The following is a 21459-nucleotide window of genomic DNA, read 5'->3' on the forward strand; positions in this document are numbered from 1 at the left end:
CGGAAAGAATAGGAGCAGTATAGGCTGCGGGGGCCTGCTGCACGCCCACAGGTAGATAATGGTGTGATTGAGCTTGAGGTTGGGCTCTTGATTGGACGCCCGCAGGTAGATAATGGTGTGATTGAGCTTGAGTTTGGGCTCTTGATTGGACGCCTGCAGGTAGATAATGGTGTGATTGAGCTTGAGTTTGGGCTCTTGATTGGACACCCGCAGGTAGATAATGGTATGATTGAGTTTGGGCTCTTGATTGGACGCCCGCAGGTAGATAATGGTGTGATTGCGCTTGAGTTTGGGCTCTACCTATGACCCATGAGACGGGACTCCTGAGTACTGGGGGACCCTCAGCAGGGCTATACCGGGAACTGCCAGGGTGGAAAATTGCTCTGTGGGGGCCAGCTGGACACCCGCAGTTGATGGATGGGTTTGTGGGACGCCTGGGACATCCAGCAGGGAGAGTAGGACACCTGGCTGAACAGGGGTCGATGACGTTAGCCTACAGGGGCTGAGGGGTGATCTGCAGGTCCCTGCTGGACACCTGCAGAAATCACAACTTGATATGCTCCAGGTTGCTGCAAGGTTTGTAATAAAGTTGCTTAATTAGGCAAGAAAGTTGGAATGTTAACAGTACTAGAAGTCATACATTGTTGTAAAGAATCAGAGACGGGCAAAGAAGCTGTAGTAGATGCAGTTGTAGAGAGAAAGGTAGCGATCATGGCAGACTGCAGCTGAGAGGGTGGAAAAACCAGAGATTGAGGCTGAGAAGTATGGTGCTGAGGCAAACCGGTCATCATCCGAAGAGTAGTCGAGAATTACTTCCATGACGGAGAGCAAACGCAAGAGAGGCGTGATTTACATGGGTATTTATTTGATTTTGATAGGTTGAGTTGATGACGAAGTGTGTAGGGGCCTTCCCTCCTCCCGAACTTTAGTTTATAAACGTAAAGTTATCTTTCGGTACAAATTGAGCGAAAGACCTGCACCCTACAGACAATATATTCACTTATAAATTGCAAAAACAGATCTTGCACTCAGGAACCCCAAAGAGTTTTTTTTTTTTTAATTAAGATTGTTCTTTATGTCCTACACATGGGATGACATCAATGCACAATGACATTTTGACAAATCCTTTACTATTACTGGTTCATTTCTTATCCATGTAACATAATATATCAATATACTGCACAGTAAGGGAGGAAAAGCTGTCGGTTGATTGTTGCAGAAAAAGTTAAATCCATTATAAAATGTATTCTGATTTGTGTTGCTTGCTTCTAGCCAAATGTCCCTGGTTAATATTTATTCTCCTCTCAGAAATGTCATGACATGCAGTACTGGTGCTGGCTGTGCTCCTTTCTTCTTGTAATCTGATGACTGGGTTATTGGATCTGCTACAAAGCAATGTGCTTCTCTGAGCTGTAGACTTGAGATGATTTGATAAGCACAAACCAGTATGATAATCTACAGATCAGCGTGTGTTGGCCTCCTGTTCTTTCTGTTTAATTCAAAGTTCCTAGACATGCACATATTGATTTATTCTGTTTCACACGGTTTTGAGGCTGACTGTATCATGTTGATGAGATGAGAAAAAATAGCAGTTAAAAAAAGAAAACATTTGGAAATGTACTTCAGTCAGGAAACACATGCTATAGATTGATTTATTAGAGTTTAAACTAAACAACACTGCAACATTATATATGTTCATTCAATTGACAATTTGTCCTGGGTAAGGGCGTCTGCTAAGAAAATAATAATAATAATAATAATAATAATAATAATAATAATAATAATAATAATAATAATAATAATAATAATTGAAAGCATCTAAAATAGGCTTGATTTATGTAATTTTGATCAAAGATTAGAAGTGAGTTCCCTGCCTAACCCAACTAAATCGACCTCATAGGGAGAACCTATGGGGATGGAACTTGGTTAGGACAAGTTATTGAGAGAATAATAATCTGGATATACTGGAGGGACCTATTTGTCTGTTCATCAGTATGTCACACTTGCATTTTAACATACTTTGCTCACCACAGCACCAAAGGGACATTGTGGCCCTTGAGAGAGTCCAAAGTAGAGCAACCAGACTAATCGTAGGACTTAAAGGACGGAGCTATGAAGATTCACATACGATGCATGTAGACCATGATTATCGACTCCTACTGACGGCTTTCATTTTGTTTTAGAAATCACCAAGCATCCTATGTGGTAGTTGGTGGCTTATAGACACATACAAAACACATTTTTGTTTCTAAAAAAGGTTTATCTCAGTCTTGAATGCTGACTTAATGAAACTTGACAAAATAGAGTGAACTGCATTAGCCCCCTGAGATCTGAATCATGTGTGATAAATACCAGCCTCAACCAGAGGAAACTGCTTTTTGTTTTTGCATGTATATATATATATATATATATATAATATATATATATATATATATATATATATATATATATATATATATATATATATATATATTTATTTATCTATTTTTTCTTCTGTCCTTGCCAATAAGCTGAGCTGATTTGCGAGAAGAATTCCATGTGCACTTGCTTGTGTTGTCTGGTTCAGGGAAATGAAGTGTGCTGACTTGTATTACTGCTGACTGCTTGTTCAGTTTCAGTCTTTGCAAATCAAGGGATTTAACCTGTCTGCAGGAATTAGGCTTGTTTCTTCTCCCTGAAAAAGCTTGTTTTAAAATCCTCTTAAAGAAATGACACTGCGTGTCCGTAAGGGGCTGTTTCTAAAAGCATTTGCTCCAGCTCAAAATTAGAAGTTCTTGAAGAAGAAAGAAGTTTATAATATGAATTAAATAAGCACTCAGGAGGTTTGAGTGCTTTCTTAATTTTGTTCTTCTTTTTTTTCAATCAGTGAACTTAAGCAACGGATATAACCAAGCCACTGAACCCTGGAGGTGTAACGGCCCTGTCTAGAAAATATGCGCTTGTAGAACTTGCTGGACTGGTCACTGAAATGCAATGAGGTGGACTATTCCAGACGATATCTCCGCCCAAACCCACAAGAGCACAAATGCCCACACAGCACTGGGACCCCTAGCAAAGATCGACAACTTAGCATGACCAAGATTCAAACCAGCAAGCTCATCACCCTTCACTCACAGAGTAGTGCCTTTTACCACATGAGCCATAGACCCCCAGGAGTGTTTTTATTTATTTATTTATTTATTTTTAACATCACAGATGACTACAGGTGTCATTTTGGCCTGGCTTCATCAAAACTCCCAATGCTACAAAATAAGAGAGCTTTACTTACCAATAACTACACCTATGTTGATTCATATCACTGTAGTAGTAGTGTTGTTTCAGTAAATGGTTTTGGTCAATTCTGTTGCACTTTTTTTTTTTTTTTTTTTTAAGGTAAATGGTGGCTGAATGAAAATTAATACATGAATGTATTAATGGCTTGCTTTTCCACTCTTCGCTGGTCTGCTCTCTGATTGTAGAGGTTTATGTTTCTGGGTCAATGACCTGGAGCCTTGCAGAGTATTTTAGCTATGACATCTGGCTCTATACCCATTGACTTTTCATATACGAATTTTTTTTTTTTTTTGTTTTGTTTTCTTTTTTTTTTTAATTTAAATAAATGTAAAGCATATATCAAGTTAGCTATTTTGTACTGTTTCGTTTCACAATCTCAATTTGTACTTCGTTTTAGAAAACCATTTAAAAGATTAATATTGGATGCCATTACACAGTGGACTACTATAAAATATACCTGGCAACTTCAGTGTAAAAATGATTGAGTTAATTTATTTAAAAAAAAAAAAAAAAAATTCTATGTGACCCACATCGATAATCCACACAATATCAGAGTCTCTTTGAAAACAAGCACTTCACAGTTCTTGCAATTAATTGCATAAATTATGATTACTTACATTTGTAGTCGTATTTCTACGTTATATCACTTAAATATTTTATGCAACTTCAAATCACAAATTTGACTTTTGGCTTCTTTTAGGTAGGCATATACTTTGTGTAGTTATAGTTTGAAATTAATAACTCAAACACAAACAGCAGACAAAACATTTATTTGCAAGCATCGAAAATGTATTGCACAAAACACCAAGTTGACCCTAACTAAAATGGCGTGTGGATACAATTTCAACTATATATAAAAGTAGCTTCTTTCTAGGTCCACAGGTTGGAGCTTACTTCAGTGTCATGCTGATCATTTGATTGGTCCCAACAATCTTATTGTACAGAATAAGTCTTTTTTGAATATATACATGGTAAAGGATAACAAATAGTTGGTGTACTGAGGGGAATGATGCATGGCTTGGTCACTTGTAAGCGATGCAGTGTTGTGGTTTGAAATACGTTTTCCTTTGTTGTATGAATTGAACCTGACACTTTGTCTTGTTATACTGAGTTGCACAAGGATGCTGCTAGTAATATATTGGATTCTCAGAGCCAGACTCAGAGACCACGTTCTGAGCAGCACTCTGGATCAGACTGGAATTTCAGCTAAACAGTCCAGAGTTGGGATCAGAGTCATTCATGGATCTCAGGAGTGCTAACAACAGGGTAGTGTGTGACTATGTGCTGTAGCGCTTGTATTGAATCTCCTTCTTTTAGCTGCTAATAATTACCTCTTGATTTACAGAGCTTGTTCTGTAGTTGAATGGTAAGGCGTTTGTCTTTGAACCACATGATTTGCGATTTGTAGCCAGCCTAAGCCTTTCCATTTTATTCAGTGGGATGAGATTTATTACAAGCTTCATGGAGCATTTGCTTCCCTCCGGTTCCTTGCATGTGGGGAAAAAACAGTTAATTGCATGCAGATAAAAACATAAGAATATTTATGAACGAGAGGAGGCCATTCATGCCATCTAAGCCTGTCTGGTTCCTAGCAGCTGATTGATCTCAGGACTTTATCAAGTTGGTTCTTAAAGGATCCAATTGAGTCTGACTCAACAACATGACTAGGTAGCCCATTCCATGCCCTCACCACTCTCTGTGTGAAGTAGCATCTCCTTTTCTCTGTCCTGTCTATATCCACTTAATTTCTAGCTGTGTCCTCTGTTCCTGATTTCTGTACTGTGCTTAAAGTATTGGATCTGGTTAACCTTTGTAAACTCCTTTTAAGATTTTAAAGATTTCAATCATGTCCCCATGTCTAGGCTCAGTAGAATCGGTTCTTTCAGCTTATCTTTATAGCGCCAGCTTTTTAAGTCCTAGGATTAGTCTGATTTGCTCTACTTTGGACTCTCTCCAGGGTGCTCACTTTGGTGCTGTGGTGATCAGAGTTGGACACAGTACTTGTTGGACACAAGTGCGGTCTCACCATTGCATGATACAACCTTATCATAGCCTCCTTGGATTTGTGCTCTACACATTTGGCTATATACCCATGCATTCTGGTACTCCAACAATCATGTTTCTTACAAATACTTGCTTCAACCTAACCAGCATGTCCAGATCCTCTATACAGTTGCAACACCTCAAAGCAACTGCATAAAATGTTGCTATCATGGTGATTTTATTATAAATCACTTAACTATCTCACCTCATCTAGCATGGGAAAGGAGTCTCTTCAGAAACATTTACTGGTGGTACCAAGTATGAATAGTTTAAACTCTAAAATATTGACAAAGAAACCCCATTTAATTAAGAGAGATTCTGTTACAGAAGCATTCTGGTGGCACACTCCATCCAGAAATATTTTGTTAACAGCACATAATTAGTCATCCGAGTACACAAATTAGTTTTACAAGTAGCATAAAGTGGCCTCATGAATTATTTACTGTGTGAAAACAATTTGCACTGTGTGATTAAGCACTTCTGGTCGCTGGAAATGTGAGAGCCTATTTATCATAAGAAGTGCAGTTCCAAATCCTCTGCCGAGTTATCAATAAAAGTGTTTTCATTGATAGGGATGGAAATGACTGGTAATCATGACCATGCAGCTGGTGTTCAGTCTCTGAGGGGTATACATGATGATTTAAAGTGGGTCAGTATAGCACTGTCGAGTCTCCTCTTACAGGTCCTTGCAAATTTTAATTTTAAAGCAATGCAAAGTTTCATTGACATGAGAATCCTTGCAACCATCATTAAAAAGTCAAGCAGTCTGGCCCTCGCCAGGGGAGCTGGCATTCACGCTGGCTTCGAGCTTCTGATATGAGATGTCAATCTAAAGGCCGATTTGCCAAAACCTAACAAGTCAAAATGCTGTGATATATTCTCATGTCAGCTGCTTTATTCTCTAATAAATATAACAAATTAGAAGCATGTTGCTCCCAAATCACATAGCCAGACCCATATCAAACATATTCAGTAGGCTTGGAAAAGCTATTTCTCATTTTGTTCAGAGCAAATAAATAAATAACATGCTATCATAGGCTACGGAACAGTCATTATGCAATGCAGATTTCCTTTGCAACGTGTGTGGACAATTATATCAGTAACACAAAGGCTGTAAATTCAAAATTAGAACCATCACTATGATGACCATTACCTATGTCAGCAGGTTTCAGAATAGTATATAATAAGAATTTGTTATGAAAACTCCCGATTTTAATGCAAGAATATAAGTGTGACCTACAAATGGATGGATGTACAGACAAACACCCCTGTGCTGTATATCTGCTACTCTAAATGGTTTATGCTAAATAGGGTTAATATCAAGTTTCATGATAATTGGAGAAATGGTTCTGCAGAGATGTGTGAACATGTAATTGTGAAATTAATCTACTATACACTTTTCACAGGGGTGATCCCAGGCAGCGTATAATAATGATACAACATTAAAATAACACTTCATGATTCACCTCATCTCAAGCACCCACTGCAGACACTTTCATGCAACATCTTGGGTATAGATCACCTTTAAATAGAAAAAAAAGGATGGTAAAGGGTTAAATAGGTATCAGTACTATAAATCATGAGATTTGGTACTGAGATAAATATATGAACTATCATATGCAGTGATAAGGCTTTTTTATGTTCAACTGTTCAAATATGAATCGTATTACATCTTTCCTATTCATGGTTATCTGTTATGTAGCTCATTTGAGTATTACTTCAAATAGTATTTCAAGTGCTGGATTGGACTTGGACTGAAGTCCTTCATCATTATTTACAAGGCAAGGATAGCACAGCATTCCCCCCAAAGAACCAACCTCATTGGGTGGGAGGGAGGGAAAAGCAATTTAGCCCATCCAACTGCTGGCCTCTCTGATTCGATACTGCTTTAAATGTGCCTGCAGTTATTGTTCCAGTTAAACTGTGTAATGTAGACAGCATGAGGGCTTTCCACCACCAAGCTAATTTCACTTTTAACGCCACTAAACCCAGGACGTCAGAGGTGACCGTCTGGGGTATTAACCCGCTGCACTGCCAAACCGTGGTCTCTGTTCTGTTTAGTAATAATTGTGTGTTGTGTCTTTGCAGGGATTTGGAACAAGCCCACACACACACCCCGCATGAGAGAGAAGCGAGCAGACTTTGTGGCCGGATATTTGGGAGGGAGAGTCATCGCTGTAGGGGGCCTAGGTGAGTGTCTCTGAGCAACCATGGCTACACGCTGCCTTATTCAAATAAAATAGTACATTGTATATGAACTCATATTAACGATTGGCATTTTAATAGGTATTACATTTGCCTGTGTAAAAGATGTACATAGTGTATTTAATTTTTTTAATGATATTATTTTTTCAAATTAAAATTTACAGTCCCTCCTCAGATATTTCATTACTACGCTTCCAGGTTTTCCATGCCCCCTCCCCCTCCTTTATTGTGCTGTGTGATCCGAGGGAGCTGTTCAATTTAAAACAACGCACTGATGTCATGGAAAAAGCAACGGTTTGTTATGGTACTGAGGAGGAAAGCTAGAGAGTGAGGCTTCAGGGAGTTTCAGCTCTTTTTTTCAGTAACCAATCGGTGCTTTCCAATGACTTGCATGTTTTCAAAGTCCATTTGATCTTCAGTTGACCTCTTAAAGTGAAATGCAGGAATGGGTTGGAAGGACAGCAGTGTAGGTTGGTCTTCTATAATAGAAAATATGAGACCTTTGAAATGTACATTACTCACGTACTTGTTCAAAACGCAGTGCAACAAAATAGTTCATGTTAACATCCACAACCCTAAAGATAAGCTATGCCAGCATCAATCTACACAGGAGTAAAAGCTTTGTGTACCATAACTGTCCACCAGCCATCTGTTCTTCACATTTGTACAATTCAGTTCAAACAGCTATGTGCTGTAGAGACTTTAATTTTACCAGTGAATGAAATATCTCCTTTTATTCATAGTCTGGGCTCGGCTGGTTTAAGACCTCCTTTTCACAGTGATTTCAGTTTGTTGCTGTGTATCAAGGCATCTTCTGAGCAGCAACTTCATTTCTCAGGCAATATGCTGTCGGGAGTAAAGCTCAAATGAAAGATGATGGTGATAAAAACAGTAAGAATAAAAAATGAAACGTTACACAAACCTGTTTTGAAGTCCATGCTGACTGCTCACCAGGTCAGCAGTGAAAAATAAAATGATGTGTGAAATGTAATTCATCACACTTTCCTAAATCTTCTAAAAAGCATTAGCTGTGCAGTTAGGTTTATTAAAAGCGCGTTCCAAATGACTGAACCAGATCGCAGTGCTTTATCAGTCGAGCAGCATTGAGAAGTGCACAGGGAGCTCTCCCCTGGTTTCTCCTTTTCTAATTTCTTGGTTCGGCATTATTTATCTTCTTTATCTGTGGGGAATTGAGCATAGTAAAGTAGCAGCGGCAAGCACCTCTATTCATTATGTAGGGCTTAAATGTACATTTTTTAATGTACTTTCATTTTACAACGTGATATCTGGTACTATTCTAGGTGTACGATTTAAGTTTGTAAGCCATGCTTTGACTATCTTGCACTTCCTGGGAGGTGAAATTGTCCCAACCCCCCTTCACTGCTTTCTTTCATTTCATTAACCAACCAGACGTGCTTTCATGGTTTTAGACGTAACATACATTGTCTGAGAAGACACTGCTGGGGTGAAATGATCATAAAAGTAAAGCAGTAACAGACTTCCTTGAAGGCAAGACAAGCAAACTGAGAACTTTCTGTAGTACCAGATATCTGTTATATGTGTTTCTTTAAAGACTGCACATCTGAGGCCTAATTAAGTGCAAAATGGGTAAAATTAATGGAATTATTTTGTTAGCTAAAAATACTTTAGGAACTTGGTCTATCCTGAATAAAGCAGAAGCAGTTTTTCAGATATTAAGTGACAGCCCCAGGCCGGGGAGCTGCAGTTAATCTCCAGCCCTAATTAAGCCTGGTGGAGCAGTCTACAGTCCCTTATCAAGTGTGTGCACATGGGTGTATTAGTGTATTTCTCATGCCTAGTACATATATAACAGGGTAGAGGTTGGCATGCACGCTGCAAGTGAGCATCATAACCACTATGCAGAAGAGCTGGGCTAGTCTGCGTTCATGGTTATAGAGCTTTTAACCTCATCTCGTCTCACCCATAGGGGCCAAAATCCGTCATGTCTGTGCATCATGCAACACTGCCCCTTCGATTCGACATTTAACTAACTGCATTTCCAAAATTTGAAATAAAAGGACATTAAAATACAGATCTATTAAACGGCACAGAGATTGAGATTACAGAGTAATAATTGTAATGAGCACATGGGCACAGCAATTAGGGCCACTCCTATGTAAATGTTACCATAGTAAATTTGCACAGTATTTTTGCAGTTTTCCAATGTCAATACTATGCATTTACAATGGCTTTCCATGTTTAAGATGCTTTACCATACATCTGCTCTGGTGGGCTTTACAGTGTTTACCTGTAATGATTTTACCTTGGGAAACTTTAATAGGAGCTGTGATATACTCATCCTACATTTACCCCGTCCTATTTCCAGCTGCTGTCCGAATCCCTGTTTTTAAACTCATTCCCATATTAGTGCTCGTCCTAGTATGGCACTAAAAAACAAAAATAAGTGTTCAAAGCATTGCTTTTTTCTCTGTCAGCTACAGAGAACTAACTCGGCCAATAATTGTATTTTTCTCCTGTGAAGACTGCTAGACTGATCCCAGGGATAGGAGTACATGCTGAGGCTAACCCTATTTAGCCAAGAACAGAGGAAGATTCAGGGAGACTTGATTGATGTCTTTAAACACTAAAATAAGTAAACCGTGTTAATCTTAGTCAATGTATCAAACACGTCACTGACACCAGGACCAGAGGATACAGTTAGAAATTGAGTAAAGACAGACTTGAAATGGGAGACAACTTTCTTCTGTTATGTATGCTGTTAACTGCAGCCCTAGTTGAGTCTCCATGGAAACCAGGAGAAGTTAATAAAAGTAGTGGGTGATGTGGATTGACAAAGCTGAGCACCAGAGGTATGTTTACGCTCAGCAGACATTGTTGTCTTGAACTTCTTCAGGACTGAATACCCTGTGGCATAGTATGTTTTGTGTGTCTCCTAGTTTGATCTGCTTTTATAGCAGAGACCAGACATAGTTTGTCAAAAACAAGGTTCAAGATGAGATGGTCAGTGGCTTGCTTAAAAACGAAATGCCACGTTTTAATTAGCTGCGCGTTTTATTGATTCTACTGGCTCAACAGGCTATCTTGACATTCTAAATTTTAAGTCAGTCTAAAAGCTTCAGTTTGACTCTCTGAAGGTGTAAATTCCAATATGTTTGGTTTTTTTTGTACATTCTCCAGAAAATTTTATAATACAATTTTGAGCTAACCTGTAGTGTTCATATAAACAAAGTAGACTATCAGCTGAACAGTTCTCTTTCTGAACAGAAACACTTGCCAACAACTGGAAACTGTTCAGCGGGACACCAATGCAGGGGGTGGAGGAAGGGGGGAGTGGGGGAGGGGGGTTATGTAGCTCCAGTTCTTAATGGTTTCATTGGCTCCCACATTTTACTCTAAATCGTACACATTAAATCATATTGCTGCAGCAGTCAGGAAACAATACGCATATGACATGTCAGTAAACTGAGATCTGGTCATGTGAACACAATCCCTGATGGGCACTGCAGTGCACAGCAGTCAACAGCCGCTAAAGAGAATGGGTGCGAGAGCGAACGCCCTTGACCTGTGAAGAATTTCCAAGGATAAATATCGGTATTTTATTCCTATGCATCAGGACATGGGATATTTGCTTGGAATTCAGGACTGTCCTGACTATATAGGGACTGTTCGCATGTATGCAGAAGTATGAAATATAAATTCCTAACAAAACACTGACCACATAGATGTCAATGCTTTATTTGGTAATACTGTACAGTATATGCACATGATAAAGAGGCAATAGCTTTGTTGGCCTAAGCCTTGTTCTTGGAGGAAGTTAGACGTTAGTTGTGACTGGCAGGACATAGGCTGCCAGTGCTAAAGCTAATGATTTAGCAAAGTTATTAGAGGTGGCAGGAGTTAGGCAACCATTGCTGTGAGATTGAATGAGGCTTTCTGCAGGGCAGGGGATGGGGAGAAGGAAGGATGATCGACCAATGAAATGGGTCACGCCATAAGATTTGTAGAGTAATTTTACTAACTTGGAGTACTTTTTATTGTACGCATTTACTTTCTGCATGATTTATGTGAGCTGCATAGCTTTGTGTGTGAAAGATATAATTGCTGCACTGGTAACACCTGTTAGGTGTGTTTAACAAAAGGTTGTGTTCCTTCTTCATTGTACATTCCCCGTCAATACTCCCATTAATCTATCAGAGCCTGGTGTTTAAAAAGGACCAGTTCTGGATAACATCTGCTGTTGGGTTTTCTGATGTCTGCTGGCTGGGAAACCTGTATTGATATAATGCATCACAGAAAGAAACCATTCATCTTGTAACTAGATGGGCTATTAAATAAATGAGATATACTATTACTCTATGTGTATGCCACGTGATTGAGAAGCAGCCAAAAATGTAATAATTACAGTAGAGGGAAGAGTTGTGAGAGGGAAGAGTAAAGGGTTGAGTTGTGAAATTTTAAGCCTTGCTGAATTCCAGTAACCAGTTCCCAACCTTAGCTCTCTCTTCCCATTATGAGTTTAGTTGATTTACAGTGGTAGAAAATAGGTCTGAGGCTTGGCAGAAAGGCTCCACCATTGGATTTCAGCAGGTGTTGATTAATTGAAACAAAGGGAAGAAAGGCAGGCCAACAAATCTTGTGGTATATTCAGAAGGGATGACAGTTTATTTAATTAAATGAGGAACAGCTGTGGTTTGAAACCTCATTTTGTCTTGAATATCACTTGGTTATTTGCTTGTTCTTTTAGAAACCCATTTGAATAATCTGCATATTCTGAATGAATGTAAGAATTGAAGGACCCAACAATTCTATGCACCATAAAAGGGGTAACACAATGTCAATAAGGTTAATAAGCTAATGGGTAAATATGGAAATGTTATTTTTGAAAACTGCATGTGATTCTGCACATTTCAAATGCAGCAGATGGAAATACTGTAAATTGTAATCACATACTGTATTTACTAGTCTTGTAAGTGTTGGAAATGAACAGAACAGGGATATATATATATATATATATATATATATATATATATATATATATATATATATATATATATATATATATATATATAAAAACAGCAAGAATAGAGGGTGCAGTCTCATTGGCTAACAAGTGTTCCAACCTGTGCAAACATGCCACCATACCAGCACAGCTTGGAACTTTGGCTGATTCCCATGACAACACAATTCACTTTGGGAGCTGAATTTCTGAAATTAGGTAGAAAATGACCACTCAATGGCATATGCAGCTGTAATTTGTCCCCTGTAAAATAGTGATTTTCTTAAGAGGTTTTCCATTTATTAACTCACCATTGTCATACCCTTATAAAAGTGTACCACAGTGATTTTTTTTCAATTCAGCCCATGGTTGTTCTATACTATGCTGTGTCCACAGTTCGCGATTGTGTTAAATAACCTTTTATTATAATACACAATCTTACAGATTTTCAAAAGCGTTGAACCCAAGCAATGGGTGTATAAAAAAAACAAATAGCTGGAGCACATCCTGGTGCCACCTGCTAAAAAACAAAGAATAAAATAAGAACTCTATGCAACGTGTTCATCCCAGTGAACAAAAAAGATTAGGCAGAGGAGCGTCATGTACAACATCAACAGCACAGCAAGACTGAGTTTGCGAAATAGGTGTATATATACACCTTGTAGGTTAATTAGAACTAGCTGGCAATAGGCTTGTAGATTAAGCAATGAATGTAGCAGGCATTTGTACTGTAGATTTCCTGCCTGAACCCTCGCAAGCTTGCTATTATTACAATATGCTTTTACTGTGGTAGACTTTTATAAGGGCAGTTCAGAGGGACCAGAAATGTCTACTGTCTAACTGTATCTGTAAGGCAAGTTTGCATGTTTACATATATCTAGAAATCAACAATTAAGTCAGGACCTGAAAAGGACATTCTGTAGCTTTGTTATTGAGATAATTAGCATCTGGGGATATGTCTATGTCAAACTTACATTTTTACATGATACAGTAGGTGAAGGTAATGGTGATTTACTGTTATATGTTACTTGTAGCTCATTCTTAAATGCAGAGGCGGAGGGGTATATCAATGGCATACTTGTTGATGTGGGGAAAATGAGCGTGACACCAATCAACTACATTAATGTTTCTGGACAGATAGTAAAACCAGGGAGGGCTTTTCGTCAGGCAGAGAAAAAATAAGCTTTGATGATTAAAGGATCATTGTGTAGGCTGAGGGCGAGAAATTAATACTCATGAATCCCAGTGAAATTTTTTCCTCAGTAATTATGTTGCTCCATACAAAGAATGTGCTGTTGATAACTCCAGCACACTCCACACACGGCTGCCATGGTAATCATGGTTTGTCTTTTTACTTCGATCTAATGTGAATTAAGCTGGTAGCGGGATTCCCAAATTGGAAAGATTCCCAAGATGCAATTACCAGCTCCTTGTTTTGTTTCTGTCAACATATTCTGAATGATGTGCGGGGAAAAATGACTCCAGATAATATTTCATATCCCATAACCAAAAAATACATTAGATGAACCAAGATCACAGTGATTAATCAATTTGGTTTTTAATCTGTGCATTCATTTAACATTTAACCTTTGTTGTAATTTAATTTAAAGTCGTGAGAGAAACACAGGTTCTTTAGCAAATCGATTTCAGGATTAATCTGAATGATGTGGTTTATCAGCTCTGTAATTATGCACTGCTAATGAGGTGTTTCAGTAGTCAATAAAAACCCTTACCGGAGCACTAACCAGAGTTTTATTTGCACTAACAATATTTCCACTGGTGCCCCTTTTCTGTTGAAGATAGACCACTATTATACTGCTGCGTGTGTAGAAAAATACAATCATAAAATGAACAACATTGACATAGACAATAAGCTTCACCAAAGTGAATCAAACAAAGTGAGTAGTTTAAGGAGGAAAACAGTTCAGGCTTGGGTTCTTAGAAGGATTTTACCAGATAAATGTAGATAGATTCGCTCATGCTATACATAACTTAAATGATATATTTAAAGTAGATGTAAACAATAGGCTTAATAGATCACTGACAACAACACATTGATTTATACTTTTACATTTCCAAGAAAGACATTTGTTTTTCAACAGCCAGTCAATGCACATTTTAATGGAATCACACATATACATTTGGCCTGCTGACAGGGTGGGGTAAATGCATGCTTTACCCTACAAGTTTACTATGTTCCTTATAGTTTGTTTCTCTGTCTCCTGTGCAGGGAACCAGCCCTCGCCCCTGGCGTCAGTGGAGAGTTATAACCCAGTGAAGAGGAGGTGGGAGTACGTGGCCCCCATGCCCAGCCCTCGCTGCTCCTGCGCTGGTCTGCAAACTGAGCGACTGCTCTTCCTCATCGGGGGGGTGGCGCAGGGCCCCAGTGATGCCGTGGAGGCGCTGTGTGTGCAAGAGAGCGTCTGAGACAGAGAGGGAGGTGTGAAGCAGCAGCAGAGTATTACCAAAAAACTGACATTGCTCAGCATGGAACTCAAATGTACAGCAGAGCACGGGACTGGCTTTCACCAGCATCGCGGAGGGACTGATACCAAGCTGAGATTGGTCTGGGGTTTAGCTACTGAAGCGAAAAGTGCAAATAGATTAAACTTTTTTTTTTTGCATAAATTACAGGGTTTACATAAGGGACTCATTTAGTTACAAATGGATGCCAAAAAGACAGAAGAAATGAACAACCAAATCTGGTCTATTTGATGGACTTGATGGTAGAAATAAAGCATTGCCAGAACAAAGGGTTGGTATTAAGTGACCTGTATTTTAAGAACATACAGTATGAACATTTACCAACAAGAGGAAGCCATTCAGCCCATGTGCTCATCCATTTCCCAGTAGCTGATTGATCTCACAACTGTGTCAGATTGGATCTTAAACATGACTAGGTAACCCATTATTCCCCCAAAGCATATAGCACACTGTACAAGAACAAAAGAAACACATGGATAAATAGGTATACATGATGATGTAAAGTGGATCCAATAGAAAAGAATACAGTTGCTCTTTAGAAGACCTTTCAAACGGTTAGACAGACAGATTTTGAAAGCAACAGGGCTTCTTTATTACAGACAGAATGGGACTGAGATATATAGCATTAAATTACATCATTAACAGCCATTCAGATTCAAATAAACACAAAGAGGTTCCTTGCCATCAAGTACCTATTCAGTGTTTCACAGTTGCCTATTATACCTTGCACTCAATGAGATTCTGGTGTTAAGAGTTGTGTGAAATAGTTTGATGTTATTGCTCTTAAAAAGAAAACATGGGCATTAATTTATGAACAAACCTGGGGAGAGGTTTGCATTTTCAGATGACAGTGCAAAATTTAAAATGGTGCTTGAAAACCCCTTTCTAAAACCACGGTAAACAGTTTTGTGGACAGCAAATTGGTTTGATTATCAAAATGGTCTTTTAAAAAAACAATTCTTAACACTTTGAAAGCCTGTCAGTTAACAGGGGAAGCGGCTGGTTGGTTACTAACAGCAAAAGAATCACTGAAGGGGTGGGGACAATTTCATCCTGCGGGTGAGCAGGGAAGTGCAACAATAACTAAAAGCATGGCTTGCAAACAGCGATTTCTTGAACCAAGTTCAGTACCAGATAGCATATTTTAAAATAAAAAGCCATGTTTACTCTAATGTATTCCTTTCAAAACTGGACATTTGAGACCTACATGACAAATAGAAGTGCACAACAGGTACGTTTTATGGAATTATCATGTTAGCTACAGTCACTTAAGCATGTGTTCTTTTCTTCCACTTTTTTGATACTGTAGGCATAGGTTTTTAAATGACCCTTTGTTTAAATGACCCGCCTTCTTATTCAAACTATACACTGAACCACACAGAGTAACTGTGAGGAGCTCAGACTTCAATTTGAATTGCTAAGATCACAGTGTAACAGCGATTGATCATTCTTTGTGTTGATGTAGCCACAAGAGGACTGTTAATATTCCACTGGACAGCGGAGCCATCTCAAACCCATGCACCAACAAGAGCAGAGCGATGGAATAAAAAGGATCACAGTCCACTTCTGTTTCTTGTGTAGCAGGCAAAGGAAGCAGGGTCTCTTCAAAGTGGTTCTCTGTTGTATTTTTTCAAAGCATTTGACGTTTCTGAATCAAAGCATAATTGATGCGGTATTAAAGCAGCAATTGTGTCAGTCAATTGAACATTTCTCGTTTGAACACATTAGCCTAATACAGCAATGACATCAGACCCGCAAAAGCTCTCTGGTGCACTCTACTGGAAACAGAATGTACAGTAATCTGTCGCATATCCGACTGAAGTGGGACCAGAGTAAGGGCCGATGTGTAAAATGTTGGATGAATGAATCCTGTTTTAAATACCGTTATACACAGCTGTAACAATTACTATATTCACACAATTATTGTTTTGAGATTCAGCTTTTAAATCCCTTGTTTAGAAAGATACAGGGTATTAATGCTTGTGACAGAGTAGCCACATGGGTGCATGCATTCACTGATGAGTGACAGGCAGAAGATCGAGACAGATGTTGAAGTTGATACGCCCCCCGCAGGCGAACAGGATTTATTTACATATCAACACACTGAACAGCTCACGTGACACTACCAGCAATAGCAGCGCACGGAGCACAAACAACAAGGTGTACGAAAACTTTGGTGGGATCTACAATGTCTGAACTAATGTTCTCTGTTCAATAATAAACTAACGTTGCTGAAGAGGTTGATCATGGCGGATAAACGGTTAGGGGGGATATGTGATTGGCAGATACACGACGGATTTCTGTATTAAGTTATAAATAAAGCCTCACTGCTCCAATACTGCGTCAGAGTTGAACTTGAGTTAACACTTGTTTTGACTCCAAAGTAACACATTATAAACTACATTTTCATTCTTTGTATAAAAATACATCTGTACAATTTTCACAAACTGATCCCACATGACACAATATTGTTTTAGTGTTCTTGTTGTACGGTGATGCTGAGGGTAAAATGTTTTTAAATTACAGTGATTTGTAAAGATATTTAGCTCGACTGATGGTAATCAGTTATTGAAGAAAACTTAATGGGAATAACATCTTTTGAAAAGTTGTTTGCACTTTCAAGTCAGAACAAAGCTGAGCCAGACACGTTTTCAGCAAGGCTGGTCTCCCTACAAGCTGTGCAGTTGATGTCCTAAACCTGTGTCGACTAGTGTGTCCTTGCCTTCTTTAACCTGGAAATGAATTCTCTATTGCGCACTGGCCATCCGCAATGAATCATTAAGGGGAAATATTTCTTAAAATAGAATATAAATCCACACAATAACACCCGTCCCACTCAATCACACACAGGAGTGCAGTCCTATAGCTGTACTTCCAAACCAGTGCTGCCAGTTATGAGTTGACTTATGGCTTTTATCTTTTGAGTTAAAAATGAGAAACCCATACAAACTTAACGGACATATCGCTAAAAAAAAAAATATTGGACATTTAAAATCGGAGGTACAAAAATTGTGCACACTAAATAAAAAATGTAAATAAATAGTGGAGTCCTTTAAATTATGCAATTGGACCCTCCCTGACATTTGACCTATTTTTAGAGGTATTCAGGAATCTGAGACAAGCAAAAGAAAGTGAAAATAACATTTTTTAAGTAATGGTGTATAACATCAATGCTTTGTTTTTAAGTGCAGTGAACCAAGAGGCAAACATTCCAAATTCTAAAATAAAGGACTCAGCAGCCCTGGTCATTTATTAGAATTTAGAAAGTTTACCATACACTACACTTACAGTTTGTTTGTTGCTTTAAAATGTTATTAATCATGAGTAAAGTTCCACAGGTTCGTTGCAGCCCCAAAGGCAGTCTATGAAGCTTGCAGTTGGTGACAGCTCTGAGAAACTAGACAACTTATTAATACAGTGCCATCACTACAGAGAAATGCATGCCTGCTAGAATAGAAACATTATTCTCTGTTAAGTGTACCTTTTTTAATATGTATTCTGCTACCAAAAATCACTAATTTCATTTCATTTAATTTCATGGGTTTACCATTTTCCATCATACAAATTGTAATCAATCATTTAGATGTTTATTGTGGGTTTGTCTAGACAGACAATCTGTTGAGCCCCAAGGGGCAAGACATTTGGTTATAAAAATTTGAAATACTAATGTGGGATTGTCATGCTGTGTTGATATAGTTCTATATAAATATCAATGTTTACATTTAAATTAGTCTTGTTTATCAAGGTTGATTTGTATAGGATAGTGAATGTATAGATTCAAATACTTCTATTTTTATTACATAGTATCTTATTTTATGTTTTAAAACATGTGTAGAATCAGTCATGGCAAGTATATATACTGTATAGAAAGAGTGAATGTAAATTGTGGTTATTTAGGTTCTAAGACACCCCTAACCTTGGTTCCTAAGTGGAAAGGGTTGGGCTCAGCAATTAAATTAGATTATGAAAAACAACCAGCACTTTTAGGCTCTTTGGAGCAGTGCACTGTATTTATCTACAGCTTTACACTAGTCTAAAAGGGTCTGGTTGCTGATTCAAGTGACTTTGTTACATGCTTATATTGCTATTGTTTGTGATTTCAAGTAAGACATGGTATATTATATATTTATACATTGTTCTTTCACAAATACAGGCACATATGCTTAATTAGTGTAGGACATTCACAGCCTCTTTTAAAAGCCTTATTTTATTATTAACAGATATTCATGATTTAATGAGATTTCTTTTGTCAATTACCTGTATTTCTGTCTGGAACCATGTGTGTGTGTTTTGTTTTTTTCAAATTTCAAAATTGTAATTGTAGCTTTCCGAATCTAGTCTGCAAGGTTTTAGATGCTCATATAACCATACCCATTCTTAAAGTTTACCATAGTAAAAGCATATCAAAGTGAAATAAAGCAATGTGTGCACTTGGTAAAGCATACTGTATGCAAGCATTGTAAAGCCCAGAGAGGTACGGTAAAGCATATTAAAAAAACATGTCAAACTATGATAAAATAAGGTAAAAGCATGGAATAACCACATGGAAACTGCTAAATTACTGAGCAAAAATACAGTGGTAAGCTTTTATAATGTTTGTTGAAGTGAATGTGTTACTCTTTGTACTTTCAATTTGACAGCCAGGTTGTGTGGGCTTCTGGAGATTTACAAACCCACGATCTTTCCACACATGCAGATTTATATTGAAATATACAACTAAATAATTAATGTAATCAAAGCTGATTGAAATGTTTTAATGCATACAAGGATAAATGCATTATTCACACTGTACAAAGCCTCCCACCTCTCATAATATGACATTTTGTACTTTGCATAAAATATCAGTAGTTTAGCATTTACCAGTTGTATTTATACAAGTGGCATCCTATGGCCAACAGGGATTAATACCATGTATGTCGTCTCTTGTGATCAATATAGTATTTTGGTACTGGTGTAGACTTTTACAGTGTTTCTGATTACTGCAATAGTGGTAGCAATAGCCTTCTGTAAAGCGCAGTACTGCAACATTGTGAATTCTTTGTATTAGAAGGTGTGTGTTATACACAGGGTGAAGCAGGGTGGTAGTTCAGTGCCTATATTGTGAGGTAGTACCTCTATGATATTTTAAATCATAATAAAAGATCTTTATTTGCTGTTTGGTGAATGTCACAGTGTTTTTCTTGTTTAAAGTATTGTACATATACACTGAGTGCAAAAAACATTAGGAACACCTGCTCTTTCCATGAAATAAACTGACGAGGTGAATCCAGGTGAAAGCTATGATCCCTTATTGATGTAACGTGTTAAATCCACTTCAATCAGTGTAGATGAAGGGGAGACAAGTTAAAGAAGGATTTTTGAGCCTTGACACAACTGAGACAGGGATTGTGTATGTGTGCCTTTCAGAGGGTAAATGGGCAAGACAAAAGATTTAAGTGCCTTTGAACAGGGTATGGTAGTAGGTGCCAGGCGTGCTGGTTTAAGTGTGTCAAGAACTGCAACGCTGCTGGGTTTTTCACGCTCAACAATTTCCTGTGTGTATCAAGGATGGTCCACCACCCAAAGGACATCCACATCCAGCCAATGAAAGAGGCCAAAGGAGGCTGACACGAATTGGCAGGCCAGTGGTCGAAGTCGGCTCATTGATGAAAGAGGCCAAAGGAGGCTGACACGAATTGTTCAGAGCAACAGACGGGCTACAGTTAGTCAACTAAGGAACAGAAACACTGGACACTGGAGGATTGGAAAAACATTGCCTGGTCTGACAACTGTTTCACGCTGATGGGAGGACTAGGGTATGTACATGCATCCATCATGCCGCGTGTCAACATTGCAGCCTGTGGAACGCTTTCGACACCTTGTAGAATCCATGCCCCGACGAATTGAGGCTGTTCTGAGGGCAAAAGGGCGTGCAACTCAATATTAGGAAGGTGTTACTAATGTTTTGTACACTCAGTGTACAAGCAATATTAAACTCAGTGTATATGCAATATTAAAAGCTTTTTTTTTTTTTTTATTCATCCCCAATCCTAAAAAATCTCAGTATTAGAGCAACTAAACTCCATTTTGATTTGGAACCTCATAAAAAAGGTAAGGGATGGGTAAATAAAAACCAAATGGCATTTGTAGCTATTGGCAAATAAAGCACAGATGAGAAGACATTAATTGACACCTTTTCTAACCACAGCTTACTAATGAAACACCTCACAGGGTTGCTCAAGCTCTGCTCTCCACTTCTTCGGTGGACTACTGTGAATGTGTCAGACTAAGAAAGGCAAATACATAAGTCACTTTAAAAAGCTGTAGTATAACAGTGATAATGGCATTGCTGTGATGTGGTCCTCTGTAATAATGGAACGCCCTCATCGACCTGCGGGCTTAGGCTTTATTCACATTGGAGTCCCATTATTACCTTGTAACGTGCCACAGCAATGCCATGATCCCTTAAATAGCCCTCCTCTTGGTTGTCGAAGGCA

At 38.3% G+C, this 21459-nt stretch overlaps 1 protein-coding gene across 1 annotated transcript in view; it reads left to right on the top strand.

The window, feature by feature from the left end:
- Positions 1–16834, top strand: part of LOC121298501 (kelch domain-containing protein 8B-like) — a 92316-nt gene extending 75482 nt beyond the window's left edge. The window contains exons 5-6 of the mRNA XM_041225644.1: positions 7405–7506; positions 14730–16834. Coding sequence (XP_041081578.1) covers positions 7405–7506; positions 14730–14926 — 299 coding nt within the window. The 3' untranslated portion in view covers positions 14927–16834. The remainder of the gene's footprint in view (positions 1–7404; positions 7507–14729) is intronic.
- The last annotated feature ends 4625 nt before the right edge of the window (positions 16835–21459 follow it).

The sequence above is a fragment of the Polyodon spathula genome, chromosome 23 (genome assembly GCF_017654505.1).
Source record: "Polyodon spathula isolate WHYD16114869_AA chromosome 23, ASM1765450v1, whole genome shotgun sequence".
Lineage (NCBI taxonomy): Eukaryota > Metazoa > Chordata > Actinopteri > Acipenseriformes > Polyodontidae > Polyodon > Polyodon spathula.